This window comes from Perca flavescens, chromosome 11 (genome assembly GCF_004354835.1).
Source record: "Perca flavescens isolate YP-PL-M2 chromosome 11, PFLA_1.0, whole genome shotgun sequence".
Taxonomy (NCBI): domain Eukaryota; kingdom Metazoa; phylum Chordata; class Actinopteri; order Perciformes; family Percidae; genus Perca; species Perca flavescens.
In genome coordinates, this window is record NC_041341.1 from 17343322 (window position 1) to 17370632 (window position 27311).

The following is a 27311-nucleotide window of genomic DNA, read 5'->3' on the forward strand; positions in this document are numbered from 1 at the left end:
TAATTGGAAATTGAACCTGGTTTCCTCAATGCATCTTCAATAAATCAGCCTATTATCTCAACTATAGTCTTGCTTGACAGACCTATCTCCACAGCACGTAAGGTCAGTAAGGTCTGGCCCCTCCACACATACACTTGTGGATAGGAGAAAAAAACGCCCTGGGTTGTTTGCATTTCTTTAAACCAATCACACTTGGGCGGCACTAAGCGACGGTGTATCTGCAAATTGGTCTCAGGAAGGAACTTGTTTTGGTGGAAGATTTGCACCACGCAAAAGAAAAAGTCACATAAAAAATGAAATGAAGTTCACTGTTCACACATTACAGTAACATGAGCTATTTAAAATAGCTGGATACATGGTTAAACGTAATTTGCTCTTACCAGTGTATCGGCGTGTGTATTTTGTCCACATCAACCCCCACCAATCGGCCCCAAATGTCCCAGTTAAAGAGTAAATGCCGTAAACATATTTTTGGTCAATCTTTACAATCATTCCACGAAAGAACCAAGCATTCCAGCCTTGTTGCACGACCCAAATTGTCTTCTAAACGTGGCATTTTCAGCACTTCAGAGCTTGCTAGCTCAAATTTAGTTTACGTTTTCTGAAACCAACCGAGTTTTGCAAGGCCAAGTGGTCGTCGATCCAGACGTGATGTTTTTGGTTCAGTTTGTCCGTCTGTTGGTTTTATTTGTCTGTCAGCAGGATTACGGAAACACTACAGGCCCGATTTTCATGAAACTCGGTGGAAGGGTGTAGCACGGGCCAAGGAAGAACCCATTAAAGTAACATTGCTAGATAGGGCATTTGTGCTGCATTCATGGAGCGTTGGAATAATCGTAAAAATGAGATCCCAAATTGAAAAATGTACCCTGCATTAAGAGTGTGAGACAGCACATGCTTTGGTGATGGTCAGCGGCCAGTACCCTTCTAGTTTCTTTATGCGATTATACAGGCAGGTAAAGCGCTTTCTGTGAGACAGGTGAGATGACGGAAGAGCCACAAACAATCTTCAGCATAATCAACTCTTCCCATGCCCGCATTATAAACGGCGCATTTCTTTTGCCAAAAACTGCAGTGAAATGGCCCAGATTTTGAGAGAGAGATCTGGCACTGTTTAGGTTTATGATAGAAACTGTGAGATAGTTCAAGTCTGGTTGTTCAATAAACACGTCCGTAATCATTGCAGAGTATCTGAAATCTAACAAAAAAATCAGATCTTTAAGGAACTCTGTCAGAAATGACCAACAGATAAAACTAAGATAAAGTGTGATTATGTGTGCTCTTTATTGACAAAACTTTCCACAGAAAAACCCTTAACCCTAGTTTTTCAGCGTGTTAAAGATTTCCGTGTTGTCACAACAAGCACTTAAAGAACAAGAGATGAGAGGTTTTTAGAACGAGGCTGGATCTCATTAACCCAGTTTCAGTCATGGCCTCTGCTGCTTCTTCCCAGAGAAAGAGAGAGACGTTTAGATTATAAACAGCTTCCTCTCTTTTCACCAACATGGCTGAATATTTCATAGCACTCATTCCTGTTTAATGGCTGCTTGCCTGCCACATTTTGCAGCACTTTGTCTTTTCAATGCACTACCGGCTAATGGAGAGAAGGGAATCCTCTGAAACTGTGTGTACAGAACAGTGTTACAATTAATCAAAGCAGGGGCAATTCTAGGATTAGACCCTAATGAGAATGTGACACGGATACAGTGCCATGCAAAAAAAACCTGCTAAATCAGTCATTTCATTAGCTATAGATAATCTCTGAGCTAGCTACTGAACAACAACATCAGCTAACGTTTTTTTGACTCTATTTACACTATGATGGAACTAAACCTGACACTTCACAAGTCAGTAATAACGACCAATTTGACACAATGTTATAACATTCAACAATTTCAGTTGCTTACGTTTCAATTTGGGTTCTAATTTGCACCATACAATTATTAACTTCTTCTCTGGGAACTACCAACGTTAAACTTCACAACACTTACTGACACACCTCTCCATATTTGGGAGACTTTTTACACAGGGCTTTGTTTAGATATCATTCACAGCCTGATTCATACTATTTATTCAGAAAGACATGGAGAAAAGGGATTTTTTTTAATGGCTGTTGACAGAATTTTGCTTTATGAAGGATTAGATAGAGACTGGCACAACCACCTCCGATTGGCCAACTGATTGTTAACCCTTTCCTTGACTAGGTTACAGGTGCATAGCATCGGCGACAGCAACACAGGATATTAAACCTGTTTTAAGCCCTTTGAAACTGTAATTGTTTTTCCTCTGTCACTAACAGACAAGGTCGCAAACTCTAACTTGAAGCACTAAAATTGATTTTTTTTAAATAAATCTTTTTTAATTTTATTTTTTTATTATTATAATTTTTAGGGGGGCTGAGATTAAATTTAGGGTCTAAAAAAAAAGGGTCTAAAATTGCCAATGAATCAAAGTGTAACAACTGAACTACATGTTGGCTGCATTGTGATTTTCTTTTAAGATTAGCCTTATGTCATTTCAGTTTTTTAAAAACTATATGCGGGTACATTAGGGAGCTGGAACACCAAGGAGACAGATGCACAATGAAATTCATTGTTTGGAGGAAAAGACAAGTGCCTGGACTGGCTGAGCCTCCAGCACGGATCAATGAATAAAAAGCTAAGACAAGCTGATGTTTTAGGCAAGTGAACTTCTGGTATCCACTTTGTAACCTTTTTCCAAACTGATCAGAAGCCAATAGAGTTTATTTGCTGAGGATCATGTTGCTGAATGAATTTTATGTGGTCATGCCATTCATTCAAAACACAGAACTTGTGAAACTAAAATTCTAAACAACAAAACAAGAGTAATTCTACATGCGATCTGTAAATTTAAATTTGGACATTTTTCACACAAAGGGCATCCTGACAATTACTGAATTCTCACGTACCTAGAGCCTTCAGAGATGCTTCAGCAACTTGGACTTCACGGCTAGCTGCTTCCCTGATAGCACTTTCTGATAACACACCATTTATAAAGATGTAGTAATGGCTATATTAACGTTTATAAAGACTGTATATATTAGTTATGAACCATTAATAATAACAATTTCAAGGTTTGCCAAGTTGTGAAAAATCCTTTTGGCTGGTGTTTTTTGTTTTTTTAAATAAATACTCATCATGTCATAATCCTATAAATGATAGTACGTCATTAATTAAAGGAATATTTTGACATTTAGGAAAATATGCTTTTTCACTTTGTTGGAGTTAGATGAGAAAAGTAATACCAGTCTCACATACAGCTCTTTATGTACATATCTTTATTCTAAGTTATTCATTTATTTTTATTTTTATTAAATAGCTTATTGCGGTGCTTGTATTTTCTCCTATTGTATATTTTGACTGTCATGCACCGCAACACCAAGGCAAAAGAAAATGAAGACCTACTTGGCAATAAACCTGTTTCTAAATTCTAATTCAGCTCAGTGGTGAGAACCTCTACAGTGAAGACAGACATTTCAATGTTGACTTCGCCCTTTACAACAAATATAGGCGAGGTCGAAAGAAAGATTCTACTGGAACTAATGATTAATGCTCAGGATTATGTGATTAAAATGCGAATGACATTCAGAAGTTTTTATTTTATTCCTACAGCTGGGAGTCTCCACCTGTAATGACATCATTAAGTATGTGACCTTCTACCTTGAACTGATAAAAACGCTCGGTTTGACCTGATGAAGAACAAAATGTTGTCTAATGCCTTGAAAGAAGATAAACATGGGGTATAGGTTCACTCATTCACTTGACCTTGTATGAGCTTTTGACCTACTGCAGTTTATCGTCTCTTCATGTAAATGTATCATCACAGTATTTCTCATATAGAGACATCGTGGTTATCAATTGTCGTGTGTTAATTAATAGTTTTAACAAAATGTAAATGTTAACATCATCCTGTGCTGACGCGCTATACTATGAACATGAACACTTTAAACATTATACCTGCTTAACACTATAGTGTTGTCATTGTTAGCATGCTGATGTTAGCAATAGCTTAAAGCACCGCTGTGTTGAAGTTACTCACAGAGCCGCTAGCATGGCTGTAGACTCTTAGTCACGTTTATCATTTCTTTCTCACTGATTTCTAATCAAGACATTAAAATATCATTACATGTCTTATTAATGCAAATCATATGTTAAATAATCTAATTGTTTGATCAAAATAATAGAGAGTAATATTACCTCAAGGTCCAATTACTATAGCTTTCTACTGCATGTTACAGTTTCTATCGCAGGTCATGGTTGAAAACTCTCAAAAAAGCTGGTATCTAGACAATGAGTTATGGCTATTTTGCTAAACTACTATTCCCACTTTCCAGAATGACCTTTCAAGCTTTCATTTATTTAAACTGCACCTTTTTTTTTTTTTTTTTTTTAATAAGAACATAATTTTGCTTATTATCAATCCAGTTTATAATTACATAACACAGAGGCTATGACTCCCAGTCATGTCATTACAGCCGTCCTAAGTCTGTTCAAATATATTCAATGATTAAACACCTTGATGTGCACGACTTGCTAACAATGAATCTAATTAATGTCAGTGTTTGATGTACCCTCTGCTGTGTTGACTTTTCCACACAGCACACTCTGGTCAACATGCTGGTGCTGGGAAATAATAAAATAATGTCGTTTTAAATGAAAGGGTTCATTTTGAGCATGTGTGCATCCACACATTTGCCTGATTTGCAGGTTGAAGTGTCCCATCATCCCATCACAGCCCACTGTGACCCTCAGAGGTGCAGTTAAACATCCCAGAGCGCCCACAGTGTATGGCATGTGTCCATACACATTACAGGTTTAGGGAGGGTGACACAGAGGCACCACTGCCTGACCAGCAATCTATTACCCAACTGAATCATTCCTCTGAGCACTGCCTCCAAATGACATTTTTAAGAGTTTTTTTTTCTGCCCTCCCACATGTGCAATGTTTGTGCGTGGATGGGCTTCCACCGATTACCTCGACGCGGCCGTAATTGCACAAGGACGCGATGCATCTCTGAGCCGGCATTGGGCTATAGGCTGCATACCAAACGGAGGTATGCACTAGAGAGCCATGGATAAAGAGAAGCATCAATGAGTGGGAGGGAGGGAAACCCGGCACAACATGGCACAACAGAGATTAGACGTTATTGAATGCAGCAGCACAGATGAGCTTTGCAGCTCAGCTCATCAGCAGAGTTAATCTGGAAATAATCATGCAGATTACAGTAGGTTTAATAAGGTAATATTTAATGTTGGTCAAGCTATAGAGGCAGACTATTATGTGCATCTCCATTACACATTTCCTGTTCAGTGTTTGTGAGAATACAAAGGAGTGGACAGGATTTATGTGGGAGACAGAGGAGGTGTCAACCTGAGCCAATTGAGGAAAGGGGTTTAAAGCTTTCAGGATCTGGACAACAGATAATGCTGTCATTTTATGGTAAATATTTTTGCCATCGAGCTACTTGATATAGTGCTCTTGTTAGCGGTCTAGCTTGCTGTTTTCATGGAAATTATGCATTTAATAATTATACAATAATACCAAAAACTTTAAACTCAGTGTTTTGATTTTTTAGGTCAGAGGACATCATTCTGCCACCATGAGCTGCAGCCTATCGCAGAAATAATTTGCCATAATAATGCATACATGTGTGAATGTATACACACACACACACACACACACACACACACACACACACACACACACACACACACACACACACACACACACACACACACACACACACACACACACACACACACACACACACACACACACACACACACACACACACACACACACACACACACACACACACACACACACTTCTACTGTGTCTTGAAGACGTAGACCTCTAATGCTGTGTGACTGCACTGCCCAGGGCTTCTTTCAGCTCCGCCTGATGAGCCCTGGCTGCCTGCATGGAGAGAAATCAGGGAATCCCTTCTTTCCCTGGCTTCTCTCCTCCTTTATTCACCCATTTATTCCCCCTCCAGCAGCCTTGTGTGTGTGAGCTGTATAAGCTTGGTTTTCATTAGGGAGCCATTCTCTCCGTGACAATGATAAAACAGTCTCAGCAGATACTGCATCTACCGCTTACAGGAGCCAAATTAACCAATTTAAGGAAGCGTCACACATGACAAATTATAGAACGGCAGCATGTCTTACGCAGCAAAGGCTTGTTGTTCATGGGGAAAGAAAAACAGCAAAGTAAAATTGGTCAGGGATGGTAAAATATTTTTTCTTTTTGGGAAAGGTCATACTGTACAAACCTTCAAGAGGCTGCTTATTTTTTATTTTAATACCACATTCACTCACAGGGTTTCATAATGAACCTAATGATAATGTATGAACTAATGGGTGTTATTTTAACTCATTAGCACAACTGCTTTTGTTTTAATATACACCCGTCTCCAGTCTTAAACACACAGGACTGATGGATGATAGAAAACACTGATATTGTCTGTGGCTATTTTGTCAGTGTAAGTTGCCACTAATAGCCACTTTGATGATTTTAATTGACCTTTTCAGACTACATTGGCTGCTTAAACTAACACTTGCTGCTAAATAACTACAGTAAATAAGACTAAACCATGATGTTGAATTAGTCCACTGGTCCATTAGTCCATGCGTTAACCCGAAATCAATGTGAGCTTCAATACATCAGAATTTAACTAAATATTACATGCAATTTAGTACTGATGCAAGTAGTATTTTTGATAACATATAATAATCTAATCTTAATTTAGGATTTGATTAATTAAACTGTCAATCATTAGAAAATAACTGATTAATCTTTAGTTTCCCTTGTTTCTCTAAGAATCTAGTTTTATCAAGTGCAAGGATTTACTGCGTTTGTTTTATTAGTAATCCGAATATATTTCAGTCTTTGACTGTTGGTTTGGACAACAATTGCTTGTTTTCTTTTTTCACTGTTATCTGACATTTGATAGACCAAACGATTAATCGATTAATCAAAAACATTATCACAGTCATCAATAACAAGTTATTAGCTGGACCTCTAAATTGATTGATAAAAGAAACTAACCAGCCCTAATGTAATGTTTGCATCCTGCATGCATCATGTATTCCAGGCTCAAATCTTCCTATCAGGACTTCTGGTTCCTGAATAGAAGCTTCAAATCCTGCGGCTGACAACATCTTACCATCTTCAAAAGAAGCTTCACATTTCTTTTATCTTAAACTGGATCTCACATCTCTGCTGTAAGTGGCAGCATCAAACACAACACCAACTAATCTGAGGCTAATGAGGTCAGCATGTTGCTTCATCACTCGTTACACCTCTCCAGGCCTGATGCACCTACTGAACATTGAGCCAGATATCCAACCAGCTCTGCAGACATTTAGCAGCATCGCTGGGTGTCTGTCACCTCTTTAGTAACACCAGTCTTCCCTGAAAAGCCCCGGGATATCCTGACGACTCCAGATGAAACTACCACAGACAAGGTCAGCATTAATTAACAACTGAAACATAATAGGACAATTAAACTAAAGTCACTTTGCTTTAAAAAAAAAAAAAATATTTGAAAAGGTAAAGTCACATCAAACCAACTGCCCTACTTATTATGACATTATTGGTTTCAAACCTCAATCAGCGAGTTAATTAATGCATCGTATTCTCAGCATTATTGAATTCAACAGAGTTTGACTGCAGGTTAATCTACCGTCGAATCCAGCGGGAGGAAACAAAAGACAAGAAAATGAGCTTTTTGCTGCATTGCACCTGCCCAAACGCGCTTAACTTTTGCCGGGGAAGTGGGGCTGTCTGGTCCTGCTGATGTGTGACTAATCCTCCGAGGTCGTGGTCGTGACAGTGGACAGACATCCGCCCCCCCAAAAAAAACAACAACAAGCAAAAGACTCAAATGAAACAACATTAACTACTAAAGAATACGAGTAAGCAGCGGCTTACTGTGCTATATGTCAGTGGAAACACGGCGTCGTTTGGCGTCCCGGTGTGTTGCCGGTTGACCTGCAGAGCGGCGGTGTCTTACCTGGCGGCTGCGGACAGCGGCGAGGAGCCGACAGGGGAACACAGCTGGCTGGGAGAGACGGTACAGGGATCAGGGACCGTATGCGAGGGTGTAGGTGCACCGTCTGAAGGCAGATATCCACAGCCAGGGTGTTCCCGACAGGAGGGGGCGTGGTGTGTGTGTGTGTGTGTGTGTGTGTGTGTGTGTGTGTGTGTGTGTGTGTGTGTGTGTGTGTGTGTTAGCCTACATGCACGCAATCCTCACAAATAGGCTTATTTCTGACAATGCGACAGTTGTTTCTGCAGTTGTTCCTCTCTTGTTTTTATGAAATACACTTAATGATCCAATTAAACTGCATGGTCACTATTTTACAGGCTGGCTGTGATTATAGCTATTGGTTGAAGGGCGCTATATAGGCTGTCTAGCCTAGCTATATAGTAAAATAATAAATAAATAATAAATAAATAAATTTAGTAGCCTAGGCTACATTTTTTAACATACTTTTTAATCACGAGTGGAGGTCTGAATTTAGTTCATTGCTGTTTAAACTATTTTATAAACTATTTTCAGTAGGCTATTTCAGATGAGTTATACGCCCTCTGATGCTGGTCTGGTGTTGTCGCTTTAGTGTCTGACTTCCACCACAGTGAGGCGACATAATAAAAACAGTCTTCAGCTTCAGGAGGTGCAGAAATGTCTTTTCTGTGCTCTTTGACTCTTTACAACAGGAAGTAAACAGGAACAATAACTGAACCTGACCGGTGATAATTAAGATAACATACCTCTGTATCAGTGTCAGTAACGATGGAGGAATATAACTCTGGAGATGAGGTGAATTGATTTTGAATTACATTTAATTTAGCCTAACTATCGAAAGGTCCGCAGTTAACACAACGACTCAGTTAGCTGACAATTAGCTAAACCAGCTAGCTTAGTCAGTTAGCTGAGGCTATTGTTGTTTCCATAGCTGAGGCTAACTGTTGTTTCCATCGGGGTGTGGTCATGGTCATAAGGGTTACGGTTATACATTTAGCTACAATATTAGCTAGCTATATTTACAATTCTAATTTCTAGCAGTGTATTAACGTCAGAAACAGGGGGTTACTGTGACAATTAGATAGACAAATCGTACATATAGGCTATATAAAGAAACAACAGAATGAAAGTATTCCTAACGTTTACATTTTTTTATGTAAATTAAAACTTGTTATCGTTCAAAGTGAATCAAAATAAGTGCATTCAAACTCCATAACACATGTACAAAATTAAATCAGACCAACACTTTAAGCCTGCATTCGTTTAGCGTCAACAGCATTATTAGTGTGCATGTATAGCATAGTTTAGACATGTATACCTGTATAAATAATGGTCCATTGGACAAGGTCATTAGGAACATAAATGCCTTGTTGGAGACGACCAAGTGTATTAGTGGTTTGATTAAATTTTAAAATGACACACCGCTGTGTCATGCACAGATTGTAACGGTCGATAAGGTGGTTTCCTCATGCAAAAACGTGGAAAAACACAACACAGATGACACCAACTAACAATGTTTTCCGTCTTTAAACTTTTACTGCAGGTTGTCTTCAATGCCGACGAGGTTAATATCTCCGTTAAAGAGGTACCTTTTTTAATTCCTGGAAACATTAATAAATCCACTCTTTGATGTGATGACAGTCTGGCTACATGGCTGAATCTCATTTCTCTGACTCTCTCTTTCACTCTCGCTGTGGTTTTGTCTCAGTGTATAGAAGGTGTTATTGGTGGAACAGATTACAACCAAAGTAAAGTGAACCAGTGGACGGCCAGTATAGTGGAGCACTCTCTGACTCACCTGGTAAAACAAGGACGGCCGTTCAAATACATAGGTGAACCAACTGCCCGTCACATGACACCTCAGGACTTAATGTTAACATGTGGAGCTCATATGTCTGATGTTTTTCAGTAAACTGTGCTGTCATGCAGAAGAGCAGCGCTGGTCTCCACACAGCCAACTCCTGCTATTGGGACACTGCCACTGATGGTGAGAGATGACTTATAATGAGAGCTGTTTTTGTTTTGCTCCGTACCAGTGTCAATGTGATACCTGAGTTTCAGTACAGATACCAAAACAATACCTTACTTTAGGACTTTTTTCATTTATTAAAAGAAGCCAAATTCTCATGTTAAATCTTGTCTTAACACAAGCAGCAGCATAAGAACTTTGCCGAAATACAATAATCTTTTTGCAAAATTATTATTTATATCAGGAACTATCTGATTTTGGCATCAGCATTTATATTGACCAATAAGGAACAAGACATTTCAGTAAAGAAATACCAATGCTACTATACTGTATGTTTGATTTAATTTAGAAACCGTGTTTCCATTACATAGTTTGTTTACCAGGACACCGCTGACAAGGTTTTTTTTCAATTTAAAAATGTCCCACTAAGTGCATACCTCGGTCAGTCACAGTACTACTACTGTGTAGTGCTGTGCAATTAATCGAAATTTAATCGTGATTATGATTTTGGCTCCCAATGATCACAAAAACAGAATAATCGAGAAAAACAATTATTTAGCTCATTACGTTTTGCAAGTAAACTCTTATTTTCTCTTTTGTGTTCTGAATGAAAAAATAAAGTTTTTAAATAGGAAAAGTATTACGGCAAAGTTCACAATTGTATGTGTTTTTTTTTACTGTTGATTTATTTGACCTTTTCCAAGTTCAATAATTGCAACATCTTTCCAGAAGTTAACGAGTAATCATGTTAAATTATCGTGATTTCAATATTGACCGAAATAATCGTGATTATATTTTTTCTCATAATCGAGCAGCCCTACTACTGTGTAATTTCTACTGCTTGTTTGTGTCTTTCAGGAAGCTGCACAGTGAGGTGGGAGAATCGCACCATGTACTGTGTGGTCAGTGTGTTTGCTGTTGCTGTGGCGCTGTGAGCTGCTCTCTCTCTCCTAACACCATCATGTCTGAAGCTTGAAATGGCACGGTGACCAAGAAGCCATGAAGATCCTCTGTATGTACAAGTAGCTTATTTCTCCCTACAGGCTTGAACAACTTAATGTCAGGATAAGAATTGTGGTTTGCGAGTTGACAGCCTGCGTTTGTGTGAGAAAATGTTGCTTTGTCAGGACCAAAGTCAGAATTCAACGCTGAAGCAGTGACTTATTTGGTCAGCAGATGTTAAGAAGTTAAAACTAAATATTTTTGTCCCAAATTTTGTAATCTGTGTATAACGTAAAGCCTGATTAGTTTTAGCCATGCTAGCAGCAAGACTCTGGGGATGGAAGTGTCAATCAGTCCACCACTTTGGTCCAGACTGAAATATCTCAACGACAATTGGATATATTGACATTACATTTGCTACACACATTCAAGCCTCCATCAGGATAAATTTTAATGAGTTTGGTGATCCTCTGACTTTTCCTCTAATGTTATCATCGGGTCAAAATCTGATTAGTCCAATACTTGTTACTAACTAAATTTCCATCAGCCTCAGCACTACTTTGTGATTAGCATGCTGACGTTAGCCTTTTGCTTTAAGCACTGCTTTGCCGAAGTACTGCCTCAGGGAGCTGCTAGCATGGCTTTATACTATTTTCATTTGTCTCCTTCAGTACATTCCCTCATGAAACAGTTGCTGTAGTTTGATATTTATGAAAAGTCTGACTGTTGTGTTTTAGTAGTGTAGTGTCCTCTGTGTCCCCCCTTTTGGGACAATGTGTCTGACTCCAATAAAAGACCTACTGTATATATCCTGCGCATTTGTTAAATTGATATTACATTGATCCTAAGCAAGAGCCAAATAAGATAAGATAAAGTCAGATACATTTGTTTAATCAGTTAAGCATCAGAGTTTCAATACACAGATCTGTGGGATCACAAAGCACGCAGAGACTAAGTTTCCTTAGCAACAGACAAAAAGCTGGAGCTGGTCCACGTATCTCTAGACTGTCAGACCTCATGAGCCCCGATCTATTCTTCCCCTCATCTCTTATACTTTCTTTCTTGGGCCCCCTCTTCTTCTCCCGCACAGGGACTGCTATCTTCACACAACACCTGTCAGGGTGGGGGCCACTGTATTATGTCTTGTCCTCATTTGCTCTCACTCGAAGCATTCTGTTCCTTTTTCATTTGTTTTTTTATTACTCAATGTACTTTGCTCAAGGCAACTGTGACCCAAACTATCTTATATTTACCGCTTAAGCTAAACCATCTGTGTGTCAGTTTCCTTTATTTGGGCAGCACACAACTCTGTTCAATAAGCGTACACCAAAACACACTTGGTCTCTTATGGAAACCTTTTACATTCTTATTATATTTATCTGCAACTAGTAAGAACATTATTCTACAGTAGCTACCTGACTACTTGTATAAAGTGTCTCTACTAGTCGTTGCAGAATTGATATGAAAGTGTGTATTTCCAGGAAGATGGGGCTGTTTATTGGTCAGAAGGACTAATGCACTTTTTCTAGAACTTTTCCATAGAAATTCTGGCATACTTGTGTAAAACTAAGTTCATGAAGGCTCTTTAATAAATTAATTTATTGGAATGTCTTCAGTGCAGTCATTAAATGTGTTAATAATCCACAGTTTTTGCATCTGAATGTGTGTCGATCTCTACAAACCAGAGTGTGATTTGTTAAGCAGACTGACACAAAGGGAGATAAATGTTAGTTTTGCAATTTGGATGTGTGTCCACTAGATGTGCTCCTGCGCTAAAAATAAAACTATTGACAATTTTCACATATAAATATAAATTTATTTAGATTTTTTAATAAGGATTTTATTTTTTAAATACCTTTTTTTTTTTTTTTTTGCTCTGTATGAGAATATCCAATGTGTACAATAGATTTTTCACATTTTTTTTGGCTTATCTTATTTGTACAAACATTAGGAGCATTCATTTGATACCCGAGGTTTTCATCCCAATGCTGATATATTGCAAAAAGGAGTAGGTGCAAAAACAAACACACTGACATTCTCTCTCTCACACACACAATTATACATTTAAAGGTTGAAAATAAGCAAACAATTCCAGACATTTTTCAATTGGATATAATCGATTTTTGTGTGCACACAATTTGTGTGTAAATATTCTAACTAATGAGACAAACAGACACAGAGCTGACAGACAAGCGTGAATTAGAAAAATGCAAATACATCCAAACAAAGCATTTCACATCACTGCAGCTGTTGTTGCTCAACATTTGAACCAAAGTCATGCTTTACACACGTTAGCGTGTTTGGTGATCAAACGGGCTCTTTAAAATATGTGTGGAGATTCACATGTCATCGTCAAGCACAAATACATCACAGAAGCAGTGCGTATTAATGATAAAGCTCTTATCAAGGAGTAAAAAGGCTGATTGCTTGCAGCCATAAAACTAGAGGGGGGTTCAGAAAACAAACCTATACAAAACAGACCCCCGCCTCCGAAGAAGTTCATCTCTGAGGCTCCACACATGCACACCTCCATGCCACTATTAAATACAATCAATTTAAATGCATGGCGCCTTGTGATCAGTAATGCAGCATATAAGTGGTCTCCAAAACGAAAGAAGTAACGGTGTTGTCCGTGTTTTTCTTTGTATTAAAGGCGGCAGGATGATAGGTTGGGATGTTGGCTGATGAGACAATTGAGCACCACTTGTTCTGCTTCTGCACACAAGTGAACACTATGCATGTTTGCAGCCAGAATACATCTCCAGTTAAGGACACATTTGCTTCATGTACGAATAATAGACAGTGGTAGAAAACAGAGTTGAGATGGATATATGAAAGGATTCAAAGTGTAAACTCAACTCGCGGAGGGACTCATGTGGCACTTAAAAGGTTACAGAGGGTGTGATCTATCAGTTGCTTCTCTGGATGGCACGTCAAACGGTTGTGATGCTTTTAAGCGTTGCTTAATCACTGTGGTTAATGTCCCCATTGATTCCGTCACATATATTATTGCCTATTTCATTAGTTGTGTCGTAGATTGTTGTATCATTGAGCATGTCATACATAGTTTCATTAGGCATGTCGTCTGTGGTGTCGCTGGCTGTGTCATGGGCTCCATCATTAGCCATCTCTTGGCGTGTGGTGGGGCTGGGTGACTTTCCTATGGGCCTGTTCTGTGGGGAATCAGAGTTGCACATGAGACAGAGCAGAGAGGAGCAGTTCCAGAGACCCTGGGTCATGCTGGAGGCGAAGAGCCTCCGACATGGATGACAGAACTGATAGAATACCAGCATGAAGAAGATGGCGATGGCGTAGGCGACCAGCAACTGCAGCACCAGCAGCGGGGCACAGGTCAACTTGTAGAAGTCAGTTTTATAGATGAACCACAGCAGCAGCAGCGAGGCATTCTCCACAAAACGCAACATGTAGTACACGGCCATGCGGTACCAGTTCTGGGACTTATTGATGAGGTCCGGGTCGTTGAGTTTTACCTGCACAGCTGACCAACAGAACATGTTGATACCGGCGTAGAGGAAGGTGAGCAGGCAAAGCACGATGGTGGTTCCCACCCTGGTCAGAGTTTTTTCTATATTCTCAGGGAACGGAGAGTGGCTCTGCCAGAACAGGATCCACGGGTAGAGAAAGAAAACCAGGAAGTTAAGCAGAACCACGGGCAGGACCCAGAGCTGCAGCACAGAGCTGAACAGAACCAGAACCACCACACGAGTGGCGATCTCAAAGCTCCTCCACAGGAAAATGCAAAGATAAGCCATGGGGCGGACGTCCACTTCATAGTCATCATATTTGATCTTAATGGCCAGAATGTTGCAGCGCAGCGCTCCGTACACAATGGACAGGAGGGAGATCACCATCAGTGTGCCTGACAGTGAAAAAGAGAGACAGAAATATGAGGACACCATCAAGTCTATCCTCTGAAGTTCAGGTTTATTTTAGATTCATTGTTCAAAAAATTAATTCATACATAATTTTTTTTTCTTTGTTTAGAAGCTTTTAAACTCGGTGTGAAAAATATCTGACTTCTCATACATGTAAAATGACACTGGTGCCTAAAATCTCCAAATATTTAGTGATAACTCACTAAAGATCACTCAAAATATTATTATAGAATAGTTCAGCCAAAATAATGTTTCAGTATTTATACACACAAATACAGCAGAAAAATGTAAGAAATACAGACATAAATATGAAACTGTGTAAAAAAAAAAAGCCTTTTCAACTGGTTTTCTCAGCTTGTATCTACATGATTTAGAAATAAAGTTACTATAAATAAACTTCAGAGGTTAAAACAACATTCAAGTGCTCATATGGTTGGTACGTAATTCCCTATTTTTTGCCCTGTGCAGAGCTGCAGTGAAGGCATTGTAACAAAAAAAGGGAATTTGCTGGTAAAAAGACTGGAACTCTGGATGATACCCACTTGATTCGACTCACTCAGACTGCTCCATTAACTTCAGATAAACATGGGAAAACACAAAAAGGGAACTTTTAATTACCAGTACAAACAGTAGGAGTAATTACAGCGAGCAAAAAACGTTTTTTAAATGAACATATGGGGACTATTGTTTTACTGTTTGATTTAAATTGATCCCGTAAAGGCCCTGAAGCTCCCATTCATCACATTATGGCTGTTAAATCGGTAAGCGTGAAATAGAAGTGTCAGTCCGCCAGGAGCAGAGGAAATAAGATTTATACTTATAACATCTTTTTATTTTGTCCTAATTCGACATCCAGATGTCCTAGATTGACTTTGGGTGAACCTTTATTAAGTCTCTCTCAGTAATAGAAATTCTGCCAGATCTGCAACGACTGGCAGAGAGAAACACTGTTTTCCATCCTCGATTTCAGAGAGGCGGTTACATAACGCCACATTGACTCATAAAAACACCATCCTCTTATTTCCAATATGGCACTTAACCGATCAGCCCACATCATGTTGGAGCTGTGGACAGGCGACGGGGGATTTAAGGTACATGTGACCATAACATCAAAGAGTCACACACACTTAAAGTACATGTACCCTCTCGTCCTCCTCACCTCTTCCAATGGAGACCCCCTGCTGCAGGATGCAGATGTAGAGCTGCAAGGTGAGCTGGGGGGCCGATCCCAGGAAGGCCTGAATGACAGAGGTGCGGGCGAAGGCTGCTCGGTGTGTAAACAGTTTCCCCTCCGCCTGCCCCACCTGCCGTTCCACCTCCTCAGACTGACCCCCACGAGGTATCTGCTTCTTCCTGGTGATGCTGACATACGGCTCCTCCACGCGGCCCACGCTGCCATAGATACAGAACGCCTCCAGACACCTACAGGAACAACAACAGCAACATTTATTTGCAGGTGATTCTTTTTTCATTTACTTTTTCTTTGTTAGGCTCTACATTAGCTTAATCAACACAGAGGCTCTTCCTCCTGGTGTCAACACATGACATATTGGCAGATCAACATCACATAAAAACAGCAGCTCAGGTTTAACAGGTATAATGTTTACTGCGTTCATTAAACTATTATCAATCGTGTTCTTTTGAGTTCTCTTTCGTCTTGTTTTGCATTCTGTATACTGGTTTAACTTCACAGAAAATTGAAGCTACTTTGATTAATTGATAAATGTTTTAGTCTATAAAATGTCCATCCCAATTTCCTAGAGCACAAGGTGACAAAAGTGGTGATGAATTCCTTGTTTTGTCAGATCAACAGTCCAAAATGAAAGATATTAAAGGGGAACTATGCATTTTATTTTTTACCTTAATTTACCTTAACTGAAGAGCTTCGGAGTCATTGGAATGGTTATATGACTTTTATCGGGTTGAATGGTGGTCGTCTCGCTTCCCCCTAGCACCTGTGAGCGGAAAAACCACCATTGCAACTTTCAGCCGGCGGCAAAATTACGAATCCCACTATGGCCATGCCAAGACCCGCCCTACGAAGCAGCTCGATTGGTTGGGGTTAGGCATTTCACCTCGAGTGGTTAAGGTTAGGGTTAGGGGATTGGTCAGAGGATAGGACCTGTACATGTAAGCATGGACGCCTGGCTAATAGTAGTGCGTGAATGCTATTGAAGGGCGGGTTTTGGCGTGGCCATAGTGGGGAAAAAAATATTGCGAGCCAGCGGCCTCAGCGTCAGGAAGCATCGCGTGATATCAGGTCTCACAATGTAACAAATTGCTTCACGGCACTGCACACGTACAGGAACCGGCTAACAAGGTAGCGATGGAGTTTTTTACACTATCGTCATGGCTGAGCCGGCAAAAAAGAAGCAGAAAGCTAGGAAAGCATTGTCGGAGAAACAGAGAAAGAGGAAACGGCAGACTGACCAAGTGAGGAGTCAGACATGAGTAAACATCAGACCTGCGTTTTCAGAATGGGGAGAACTGAGACAAACAGAAGCCTGCTGACCTGCCGTTCTTGCTGTTGCACTTGTAAGTATCTTTGGGATAAACTCTGTTTAATCTTTGTATTTCTTGTTATTGTGACTTCAGGATGTTTGCTATTGTCTGTAAAGGTTTTTATTATGATCGCTGTCTGTTACGGACTTACTAGCTAGCTTACTAGCTGTCTACCTCAGTGGAAATGGCTCAGTGCATTTGCCGGCTTCTATGAAAACAAATGCACATGACCAGAGGGAGAAGATGGGATGGGGGAGAGTCGCCAACAAGTTTTTATAACAGTGTTGCTAAATATCTATTCCGAAGCTGTAGGGGGAGCTGTAGGGAAACATGCAAGCAAAAAGCGAAATTGCCAAAACTGCATAGCGCCCCTTTAAGTTTACTATGATATAATAAAAAAGCTGTAACCTGAGAGGAACACTTAATATTAAAATCATTATTATCTATTGGTATGTAGATGTACGCCAACATTTACAGTAGCTCTCTGTTACTGTGAATGTCTAAAGAGATGTCAGTCCCAGTCAGAAAATGAGTGGGGGCCAAGGTGAGGTCGAGGCAGCGCTCATACACACACCGTGCCAATAAAACAACAAGGCAGGAGGATTTAAGACCCGGGTGCTGAAGGACAGATGGTTTATCAGCTGGAGTGGCACTCACAGTGAACACCTCACTGACTTGATTATAAATAAAAGTGTGAAGGTTAAGCTTTTCAGATGTTAAATAAATTACATATACAAATAACATCTAATTGAAGGATGAAGATATGAAGATTAGTCCCACACTCCGTCTCTGCTGAGTTCAGCATGTTGTGAAGTAGATGTGTGTTGTCAGATAAAGGGGTAAGTCTACAGATAACAGACAGATAATCATAACTTACAGCCACTATAATTAATATCAGTAAATTCCTCAAAATCTACTCTTTCTACGTCATTGCAATATCTAGAATCTATGAATATGCAAATATTGGTTGGGACACAAGATGTCTCCTACTTCAATGAAAGGTCCAGCCTCAGTGTTTGCGAGCTGGAGGTTCAAGTTTCCATCACACTTGTCTACTGTAAGTTGCATATTGGACTATTGGTTTCCAAAGTGGTCACAATATCAGCTGGCACGCGTCGTCTTAAACTCAGATTTAAGGTGAGCACTGAGAAACTTTTACCTTTCAGCAGATAAAGGTGAAAACAGTCTTCTAGTGTCGACTCTGCACATTATTCTGTATTATTACTTCCAAGTAGGGCTGCAACTAATGATTATTTTCATTGTTGATGAATCTGTCGATTATTTTCACAATTAATCGATTAGTTGTGTGGTCTATAAAATATATGAAAATGGTGAAAAATCTGTCTATCAGTGTTTTCAAATGTCTTGTTTTGTCCACAACCTCGAAGATATTCAGTTTACTGTCAAAGAAGAGTGAAGAAACAATTTACATTTTTCTTTCTTAAAAAAGGCCTCAAAACGATTAATACATTATCTGATTAATTTAATAGTTAACATCTAATCGATTCATCTTTCAGCTCTTCCAAGTGAAGTAACTATATGAGCAAAAGACATTTTTGAGTGGAGGTGGACTTCAGACAAAAACAAAAAAGCCAGCAATGTACTTTTACAATAACAGACAGATTAGACTCCATTTCTGTGATGGAAGAAATGATCACACATGCTCAACATACACTGAGGAGTAGGGCTGCCACCTCTTAGTCGATTAGTCGACTAATCGGTCATTTTGGTCTTAGTCGACTAAGATTTCTTTAGTCGATTAGTCATTTTTTATGCTTATTCATGCTTAATTACTTATTTCCAAGAAACTTCTTAGCACATTTATGGTAAACACAAGATTTAAAGTGGTGCTTTTGCAGGATTAATTGTGGAGAAACTCAGTTTTACAGATTATTAATTAACTACATTTATATTGTGCTTTTCTAGTCTTAACCACCTCTCAAAGCGCACGGCTCTGTCAATTAAATCAACTAAACGATTAGTCGACAAAATCGTATAAGTGTTAGTCGAATAAGAATTTCTTTAGTTGAGGACAGCCCTACTGAGGAGGAATAAGAAAAAGGGTTCTAATTAGATAAGAATGAAAATGAAACAAGTAGATGGTTTTTTTTAGCACAACAAGCACCAGTGTCACTGCTGGTATGACAAAAAATTATAAGGACTCTGTGTATCACTGTTTATGTTTATAATATTACAAGTGTTGTTTGGGTGGAAAAGAAGAGGAAGTGCAGCTGTGCTCTTGGCAGTAGGGACGGACATTTCCCTCTCCGCTTGTGTTGTCAGAGATAAGGAGCCGGGGGTGACTGTGCTATTCTTGGTTCTGCTCTTCTCTGAGGAAAGACGTAGAAGTCTGAACAGTAATCATCTGAACACACTCGAGGGGAAACAGGAATGGCAGGGTCAGATCCACAGAGGCCACTGCTGGGGAGTCAATACGCTGCAAGAGACGTCTGTTCAACTGGTCGACCAAGAAAAAATAAAACATAGATGTTCCTCGCTCGTTGTAAATATAACCATCCCTATCACTTGCTAAGTTTAGATTATCAAGCGGAAGGCTTACTGAATAGTGACAAGCCAGAAGTGCCAGTCCAAATTGTTTTTTTGGTCCAACAATTTTAATTTATACAAATAAATTCATACAAATTCATACAAATTTATGATGATATAAAACAGAGAAAGGCAGCACACTTTACATTTGAAGAGCTGGAAAAAGTGCATAATGAATAACTGATTTAAATTATCAATTATTATTTATTATTAAAATAGCTGGTTCATTTTCTGTTGATTGACCAAGATCCAGTTTGAAATATGCACTGGTAGTGACAGCATAGTAAATGGATTACCTGACCGTGTTAATCTCATTTTGTCCTAATATTCTAGATTATTAATAGATTTTTTTTGGGCTTTTCCACCTTTAATTTTTACAGGACAGCTAGGTGAGAAAGGGGAGAGAGAGAGAGGGGGAAGACATGCATGAAATTGTCACAGGTCGGATTCGATCCCTGGACCTCTGCGTCAGGGCATATACGGCTCAGTATATGTGCGCCTGCTCTACCCACTGAGCCAACCCGACCACTTTTATTTATGATTTTTGCATGTCTTGTCTGTTTTGTCCTAGTGTGAAGGACTTGGAATATGAATGAGATTTATATATGACATATCTTCACACTGTTTTTGCTTAATTTAAAAAAAAATATATATATATATATATATATATATATATATAATAAATAAAAAAACTAATCCTGATTTAAGTAAGTCTGTCTGCCTTTGTGTTGAGAGGAAGCATTTCACTTTGATCCGAGTGAGACCTTTTGTTCAGAGGCCAAGCTCCGACCGAAGTTCACATCTTATCTAATCAAAGCCCTTTTGCTTTGATTGAGCAGACAGTAGTGAGTCTACGCAAATCCACTCAGACAGACTTGGGAGTTGAATGTCTTCTCAGCTTTTGTTTATTCTGTTGTTTCTTGTAAACTTGTATAAAGGCAGAAACTCATGAAAAGTGCCTGTTCTTCTTTTCATATAGGAAAAAAAGTGTCTGCAAGCTAAATTAGGATATGTTTTGGATATATTTTGTGGGATCACTGTTCATTTTTTAATAATGTATTTTGTCTTTGTCTCAAGTATGAGGAATATAATGATGTAACCAGTTTGGTGTCTTGCTCTTTGTCACGTTGTCCATTTATGCCTTTTTCAGTAAGTTAAGTTTTTGGAAGCTAAAATGTGCTCCTTAGTTTGATTCATGCAGCCTACTTTTTATTTTCTACTCTGTGTTTTATAATGTTTATTCCTGTGACCATGTACCAACCTGTGTTTTAAAATGAAATAGCTGGGGGAAAAATATGGAAAATGGTTGGAGATTATTTACTGTAAATCTACTGATAATGTGTTCCCATTAGAGCGGAAACTAACAATTCTTATTTCTTTTTTTTATTGTTTGTTCAACTAATAGCCCAAAACTCAAATTCCCACATATGAGAAGCTGAAATAATCACATTTTTTGATTTATTTTCTGGAAAAATTACTCAAATAATTAATCGATTACCTAAATAATATATTAATCGATAAATCGACTAATCATTTCAGCTCTAGTTTTCTTATTACAGGAGATGAATGGCACCAAAGTCATTTCTCCTGCTGTTTGTAAATTTGATAACATTCTCATGCTGCATGTCTGACAGCAAGGAGGTTTTCTCATGGATGTATTATTTTGTACATATGCAGGATTAGGCTCCTATAGCTAAGGCACATGGACAGGTCAGGCCAGGGGTTTACACAGAAAGCACATATGCTTAAAAGGATCCTCCCTCAGTGTGTAACAATATGTCAGATTATTCATGTGATGTAATGTCCTTTCAGACAGAGTAGTCATGAATAAATCAGATGATACAACTGTGAAGGGAATAAGCCTACATAGACAGCGGTGGCTGCCAGCTGTGTGGACATGCAACATATCGATAAGCATATTGATCAGCCTTTTATTTCTAAACTCAACGGCACACACACACACTGCACCAGTATGTATGCAGCCAGGCAAAGACAAAAGGCCGGAGAAAATGAAAACAGCAGCATATGCGCAAAGCATTCATCAAACCGTAAGCAGCTTATGTGCAAACTGTCCGTGTTTTTAACGACAGAAATCACCCGTGGACCCTGCACCCTACAGACGTTTCATCGCGTGACAGTGATTAGGAACACAATGGATTCCAGAGCTTCTATCATCCAACCAGTGAGAGATAAACAAGCCAGCACTGACCTGACGATGGGTCCGAACTGCAGGATGTGCAGCAGCAGGACGAGCGGTCTGTCTCTGCCGAGGTCCCGGTGGATGAAGGTGAGGGTCAGCTGCACGAGCACAGATGGTACGAGCGTGAAGAGGAGCGTGAGCCCTTGCCAGATTTGGTCTCCAGCTGAGCGGTATGTGGAGCTGAGGTAGAGCGCTGCCGTGGTCTCGGCCGTGAACAGAGACACCGACACAAAGATGGAACTGGGGAGTCGCATCCTCACTCACTCCGCCATTTGGGGAATGTGGCTTCGCTCACGGTCCACACATCCATGCCGTTTCCACCGGGCAGTCGGTCGGTCAGAGGACGGCGTTGTTTCAGGCACCCGCCGCCGCAGCTCATCTGCGGTTTAGTGCCAGGCAGAGTGTTGTCACAGCCAGCTGTTGTCCCGCAGAGAGTCTGCGGGGGGCGCACGGGGCGCTGTGCGCTCGCGAGAAGCGCCTGTCAGTGAGGATTGACGCCCTGCAGACAGTGATGTAGTCATTATTGCTCAGACACTGAGCATTATTTTCAGACAAATCATATAATTAATAGGAACAGGAGCGTCATTATATTATTGAAATGTTTTATTTGGGATATTATGATATAAATCAGAAAGCATACCTTTCTCACATAGGCTATTCACTGATCACAAACATTAAAGCTTTAGTGCGTAACTTTTTGATATTAATGAACGTCCGTCACATTCGAGCCATTGGCAAATGAGTTGCTACAAAGCTAATTAAGACTATCAGCTCTAAACAACTCTCTCTGTGTTTCTCAGTATGGCTGTGTTCAGGGCACCAGTTTTTCAAAAAATGTAATCTGGATCAAATTGATCCGGATTTGGAAAGCCCATGTTTTGCTATCAAGGATCACCTGATCCATTTTACTTTTATGCCAGTTTTTTTAAGGAACATTGGATTGGATCACTGTGATCCAAATACAAAATTTCATGATTACCAAATCCTGTTTACCAGAGCCTTAAATGGAACCAACAGTGTAGCCTACTGGCTTAGCAAAGAACAACAGGTAGGCAAAATACACATATCCATTGTTTGTTTTAATTTTAAGAAACAGAAACACTGTAATAAACAGAAATATTTTGCATTCCTCATTTTGTTATAATGTTAAATAACAAAACAAAAACAATATTTTCTTATTTTTAATATTTTTTTATTTTTTTTGATATATATATCATTCACTTAAAAAAATCATCAGAAGGCTTGTATCATGTGAACACGCCGACAGTGTTGTTGTCATTACTTAGAATTCAATACAAGACAAAAGAAATGAAAGCGAGGGAGGGGAGCAGTGAAAATAAATAACAAAAAAACGTTTTGCACTCTGGTTGTATCTATTCTATTCTATTGAAAACTATGTGTTACACTAAATGTTACATTAATTATAATAATAATAATAGTGCAATGTCATTGTTCTGTTACCATTGTTCTATATGTGAAGACTTATTAGTTTTTAAGGCCTCATTATCATCAAGAAATCCTACGTCGACTGCAATTTATAAAACAAAGGAGCATCTGGAACAGATTGCATGAAAAGAATACATTTTACAGTCTCACAAACCTGCAGTCTACTCTGTTTATTTAACACAGGGTAAAAATCCTAACAAATTGAACATATTGAACACATTTAAAGATGCCCACAGTTTGATACATCAAATATACAAACAGCTTTCACACTACTAGTCCCATTCCTCCAACTCTGATCACAGTTTCAATCCAGGTTCTTAATTCTTCTTGGTGGATATCAAAGGGTAGGAGTGGTGTTTGTTCAGGTCAGTGAACAGCAGTAGGCCACTCACATAAAGACACTAAACAGAGGGAACCACCAGCCTGCAGGAGGTCAACCAGGAAAACAAACAAACAAACAGTCCCCGACAGGCCTTCAAACAGACTGTGGACACTCGTCACTGAGCCGGAGCCTGTTGGAACTCCTCAGTGAAGTGGAACTCTGCAAACCTTTAAGGAAAAAAGAGTGGAGAGACATGAATGGGCAGTGACATTTTAAGTTAGATACACACCACTGAGAATGCTGAAGTCATGAATTTTGGGGTATCAGGAGAGGACTGCATTCTTCATATACACAAATTAGACATGAAGGGGTATATCCTTTTGGACTACTTTTTTTTTTAAAAACAAAATGATTGTGTGCACCAAATTGAATGGCAATCTATCCAATATTTGTTAAGACATTTCAGTAAAAAGGCTCATGGTGGCGCCAGAGGAAAAGTCATTGGGTCAGCAATCCATTAGAATTCAGCCACTGTGGACTATTTCATGGCAATCCATGTACATTTGTTGTAGTTTTTGAGATATTTCAGTTCTGGACCAAAGTGGTCAGACTGACCGTAACTGCAGTCCCTAGCGCTAGCTAGTGTGGCTGAAAATTTAATATCAACTTGGGGTGGGTTTTTGTACTGGTGGAGCTTACCTTGACCTATTGCCCTCAGTATTTCTAAAATCCAGACTTCAGCCCTGTCGGAAACATGAGGGATCGCTTGCCTCTGAGCATTGTACATGTATTTAGAGTTGCTTGTGTCATTACAAGAACAACTAATCTTCTCCAGGATATCAAAATGTAAACTCATTCTAATCATTCTCTCAGCCTTCAGTTCATCATCTTCACCACCAGGCTCGACTGGCTGCTGTCCATGGTGCTGAAGGAAAAGTCAAAAATGCTATATAATGTTCATATTTGTTAAACAAATACACAATAAAATATACTTAACTATGGGGAATTGATTGACTCTAACCCTATAACCTATTAGTGTTCTAGGTATATTACTGAAGTACTGTTTTAGCTTTACTCAAGTATTTTCCTTTCCTGACACTTGTACTCCACTACATTTCAGATAGAAATATTGTACTTTTTACGCCACTGTATTTATTTGTTAGCTGTAGTTACTTTACAGATTAAGAATTGACATTAAAAAACGGTACATACATTTTTGAAATTCATCACATTGTTAAAGATTAAACCAGGGATTCCACAAAAAATACATTTCCCCTCTAAACTTCTCAAATGGTTTAAAAAAAGAAGCAAAGAATAGTCCCAACAATAAAATAAAATGAATATAACAGTTTTTTCTTCTTGTCTCTACCATTAATTCAGTTTATACACTAATGCATCACTACCAACAATCTAATAATGCCATAAATGATAATATATCAGGCACAGGGGACATGTTTCTGCAGAGCGAGTACTTTTACTTTGATACTGTAGGTACATAACACTTTTGTAACTATCCACTGGACCTGAGATTTTTCTGTTCTGGCTTTAAGACTATGAAAGAGTCTTTCTCGAGGGCAGATTTTAGGAATATACAACCAAAATACACAATAATGTAATAGAATAAAACATGATGCATTAAACTGTTTTAAACCACAAAGTACATTAAATATGCAGATGTATCACAGGTATCAGCTGTGTTTATTGCAGCTTTAATCACACTGCGTGGCATTTCCAAGATAATCAATTCAATTCAAAGAACTTTATTTATCCGTTAGGAACTTCATTTGTGTTGAGCATCAGTGCATGTACAGTACCACGAACACAGCATAATCTAACACACACACACACAGAGACACACACACACACACACACACACACACACACACACACACACACTTCCATATAGACAAATAGTAAATAATTACCAATAAATAGTAACATAAATAGTAACCAAAACGTGCAAAGTACAATAGATAAATACATGATAAATAAGCATTAAGCATTAAGAAACAGTTACACTACCGGTCAAAAGTTTGGGGTCACTTAGAAATTTCCATTCCAGACAGAATACCAGCAGAGATCAGTTGCATTGTTTTTTTTAATCAGGGCAGCAGTTTTCAGATTACATTATGTGCTTACATAATTGCAAAATGGTTCTCGACTGTTGTAGACAGAAGTGGCTGAAGAAATGCTTGAAATTCCATGCTTTTTGGTCTAAACGTCATACCCAAATTAAAAGAGGTACAGCTCACATATACTTTGACACTTAGGGGTGTGCCTGATATCATTGGAAAGGAAACACTCAAGTTGTGTCAGGGTGATTCTAGGCCTTACTGACACAGAGTTACAGAGGCTAGAATGGAGATTTTTTATTTCTGTCCAAGTTATAAATCTGTAAAATTATTAAAATACACTGCTGTAAACACATCTGGTGACAGACAACACAGCATTAGCCACGTCTCAGCTTACTACAGAAAAAAATTCAGAAGCTAAAAGACTCAAAAATGGATTTTATATGAATTCTTTTCTACAAATATGTCTGTGCGTTTTTTTATTTCTATTTGAAAAGTGCAAATAAAAAAGCCAAAAAACTACAAAATACAACACTTCTCAAATACACAAACAAACCCACATCAATCACCTTTCCAATGATATCAGGCACACCCCTGAGTGTCAAAGTATATGGGAGCTGTACCACTTTTAATTTGGGTATGACGTTTAGACCAAAAAGCATGAATTTCAAGTGTTTCTTCAGCCACTTCTTTCTACAACAGTCGAGAACCCTTTTGCAATTATGTAAGCACATAATGTAATCTGAAAACTGCTGCCCTGGTTAAAAAAAACAATACAACTGATCTCAGCAGGTATTGTGTCTGGAATGGAGTGGAATGGAAATTTCTAAGTGACCCCAAACTTTTGACCGGTAGTGTACATAAAAAAAAAAAAAAAAAAAAAATAGTTAAAATAGTTAAAATAGTTAAAATAGTTAAAATAGTAAATGTGTCAATCATTCATATTTCTGATAGATGTAGGCACAAAACTTGTCATGGCTCTCTTGGTCCTAAATATAAGTGATCTGTATCTCTGGCCTGAAGGTAAAAGACAATAGTGACTGTGCAGTGTATGAGTAGCGTCTAAGGCTATTTGGGTTCCTTTTGTTTTTGTCCTCCTGTAATAAATACTGATGAGTGGTTCCTGCACCTGTCCAATTATTTTACTACTTATTGTTATAACTTTGTTTAGTGTGTTACGATGAATGTTAGATAGTGATCCAAACCAAGCTGATATGTTGAAAGTTATTACAGACTCAATGAAACATTTGTAAAAAGCTATCAACACTGACTGATGAACCTGGAGTTTACGTAGCTTCCTCAGGAAGAAGAGTCACTGCTGACACTTAGAGAAAATATTCTCACTATTTAGTTGAAATGTAAGT

General features: G+C 38.9%; 3 protein-coding genes across 6 annotated transcripts in view; 1 reads left to right on the top strand and 2 right to left on the bottom strand.

Annotated features, from left to right (window-relative positions):
• sytl5 (synaptotagmin-like 5) overlaps positions 1-9494 on the bottom strand; it is a 35532-nt gene extending 26038 nt beyond the window's left edge. For 3 of the 4 annotated variants that reach the window (XM_028591300.1, XM_028591301.1, XM_028591296.1), the window contains exon 1: positions 8037-8161. The gene's annotated coding sequence lies outside the window, so the exon portion shown is untranslated. Of the gene's footprint in view, positions 1-8036; positions 8162-9369 lie in introns of those variants that run through there. The other variant, XM_028591299.1, reaches the window with a different exon arrangement.
• LOC114564113 (dynein light chain Tctex-type 3) lies at positions 8652-11771 on the top strand. The gene is made up of 5 exons (XM_028591302.1): positions 8652-8846; positions 9595-9636; positions 9760-9883; positions 9961-10038; positions 10879-11771. Exons 1-5 carry the CDS (start codon positions 8820-8822, stop codon positions 10953-10955), a joined length of 348 nt encoding a protein of 115 aa, XP_028447103.1. The 5' UTR covers positions 8652-8819; the 3' UTR covers positions 10956-11771.
• A 1702-nt stretch (positions 11772-13473) lies between these two features.
• Positions 13474-22485, bottom strand: xk (X-linked Kx blood group (McLeod syndrome)). Its single transcript, XM_028591821.1, has 3 exons — positions 22117-22485; positions 16018-16280; positions 13474-14842 (listed from the first exon to the last, which is right to left on the bottom strand). Exons 1-3 carry the CDS (start codon positions 22359-22361, stop codon positions 13926-13928), a joined length of 1425 nt encoding a protein of 474 aa, XP_028447622.1. The 5' UTR covers positions 22362-22485; the 3' UTR covers positions 13474-13925.
• Positions 22486-27311: the final 4826 nt, after the last annotated feature.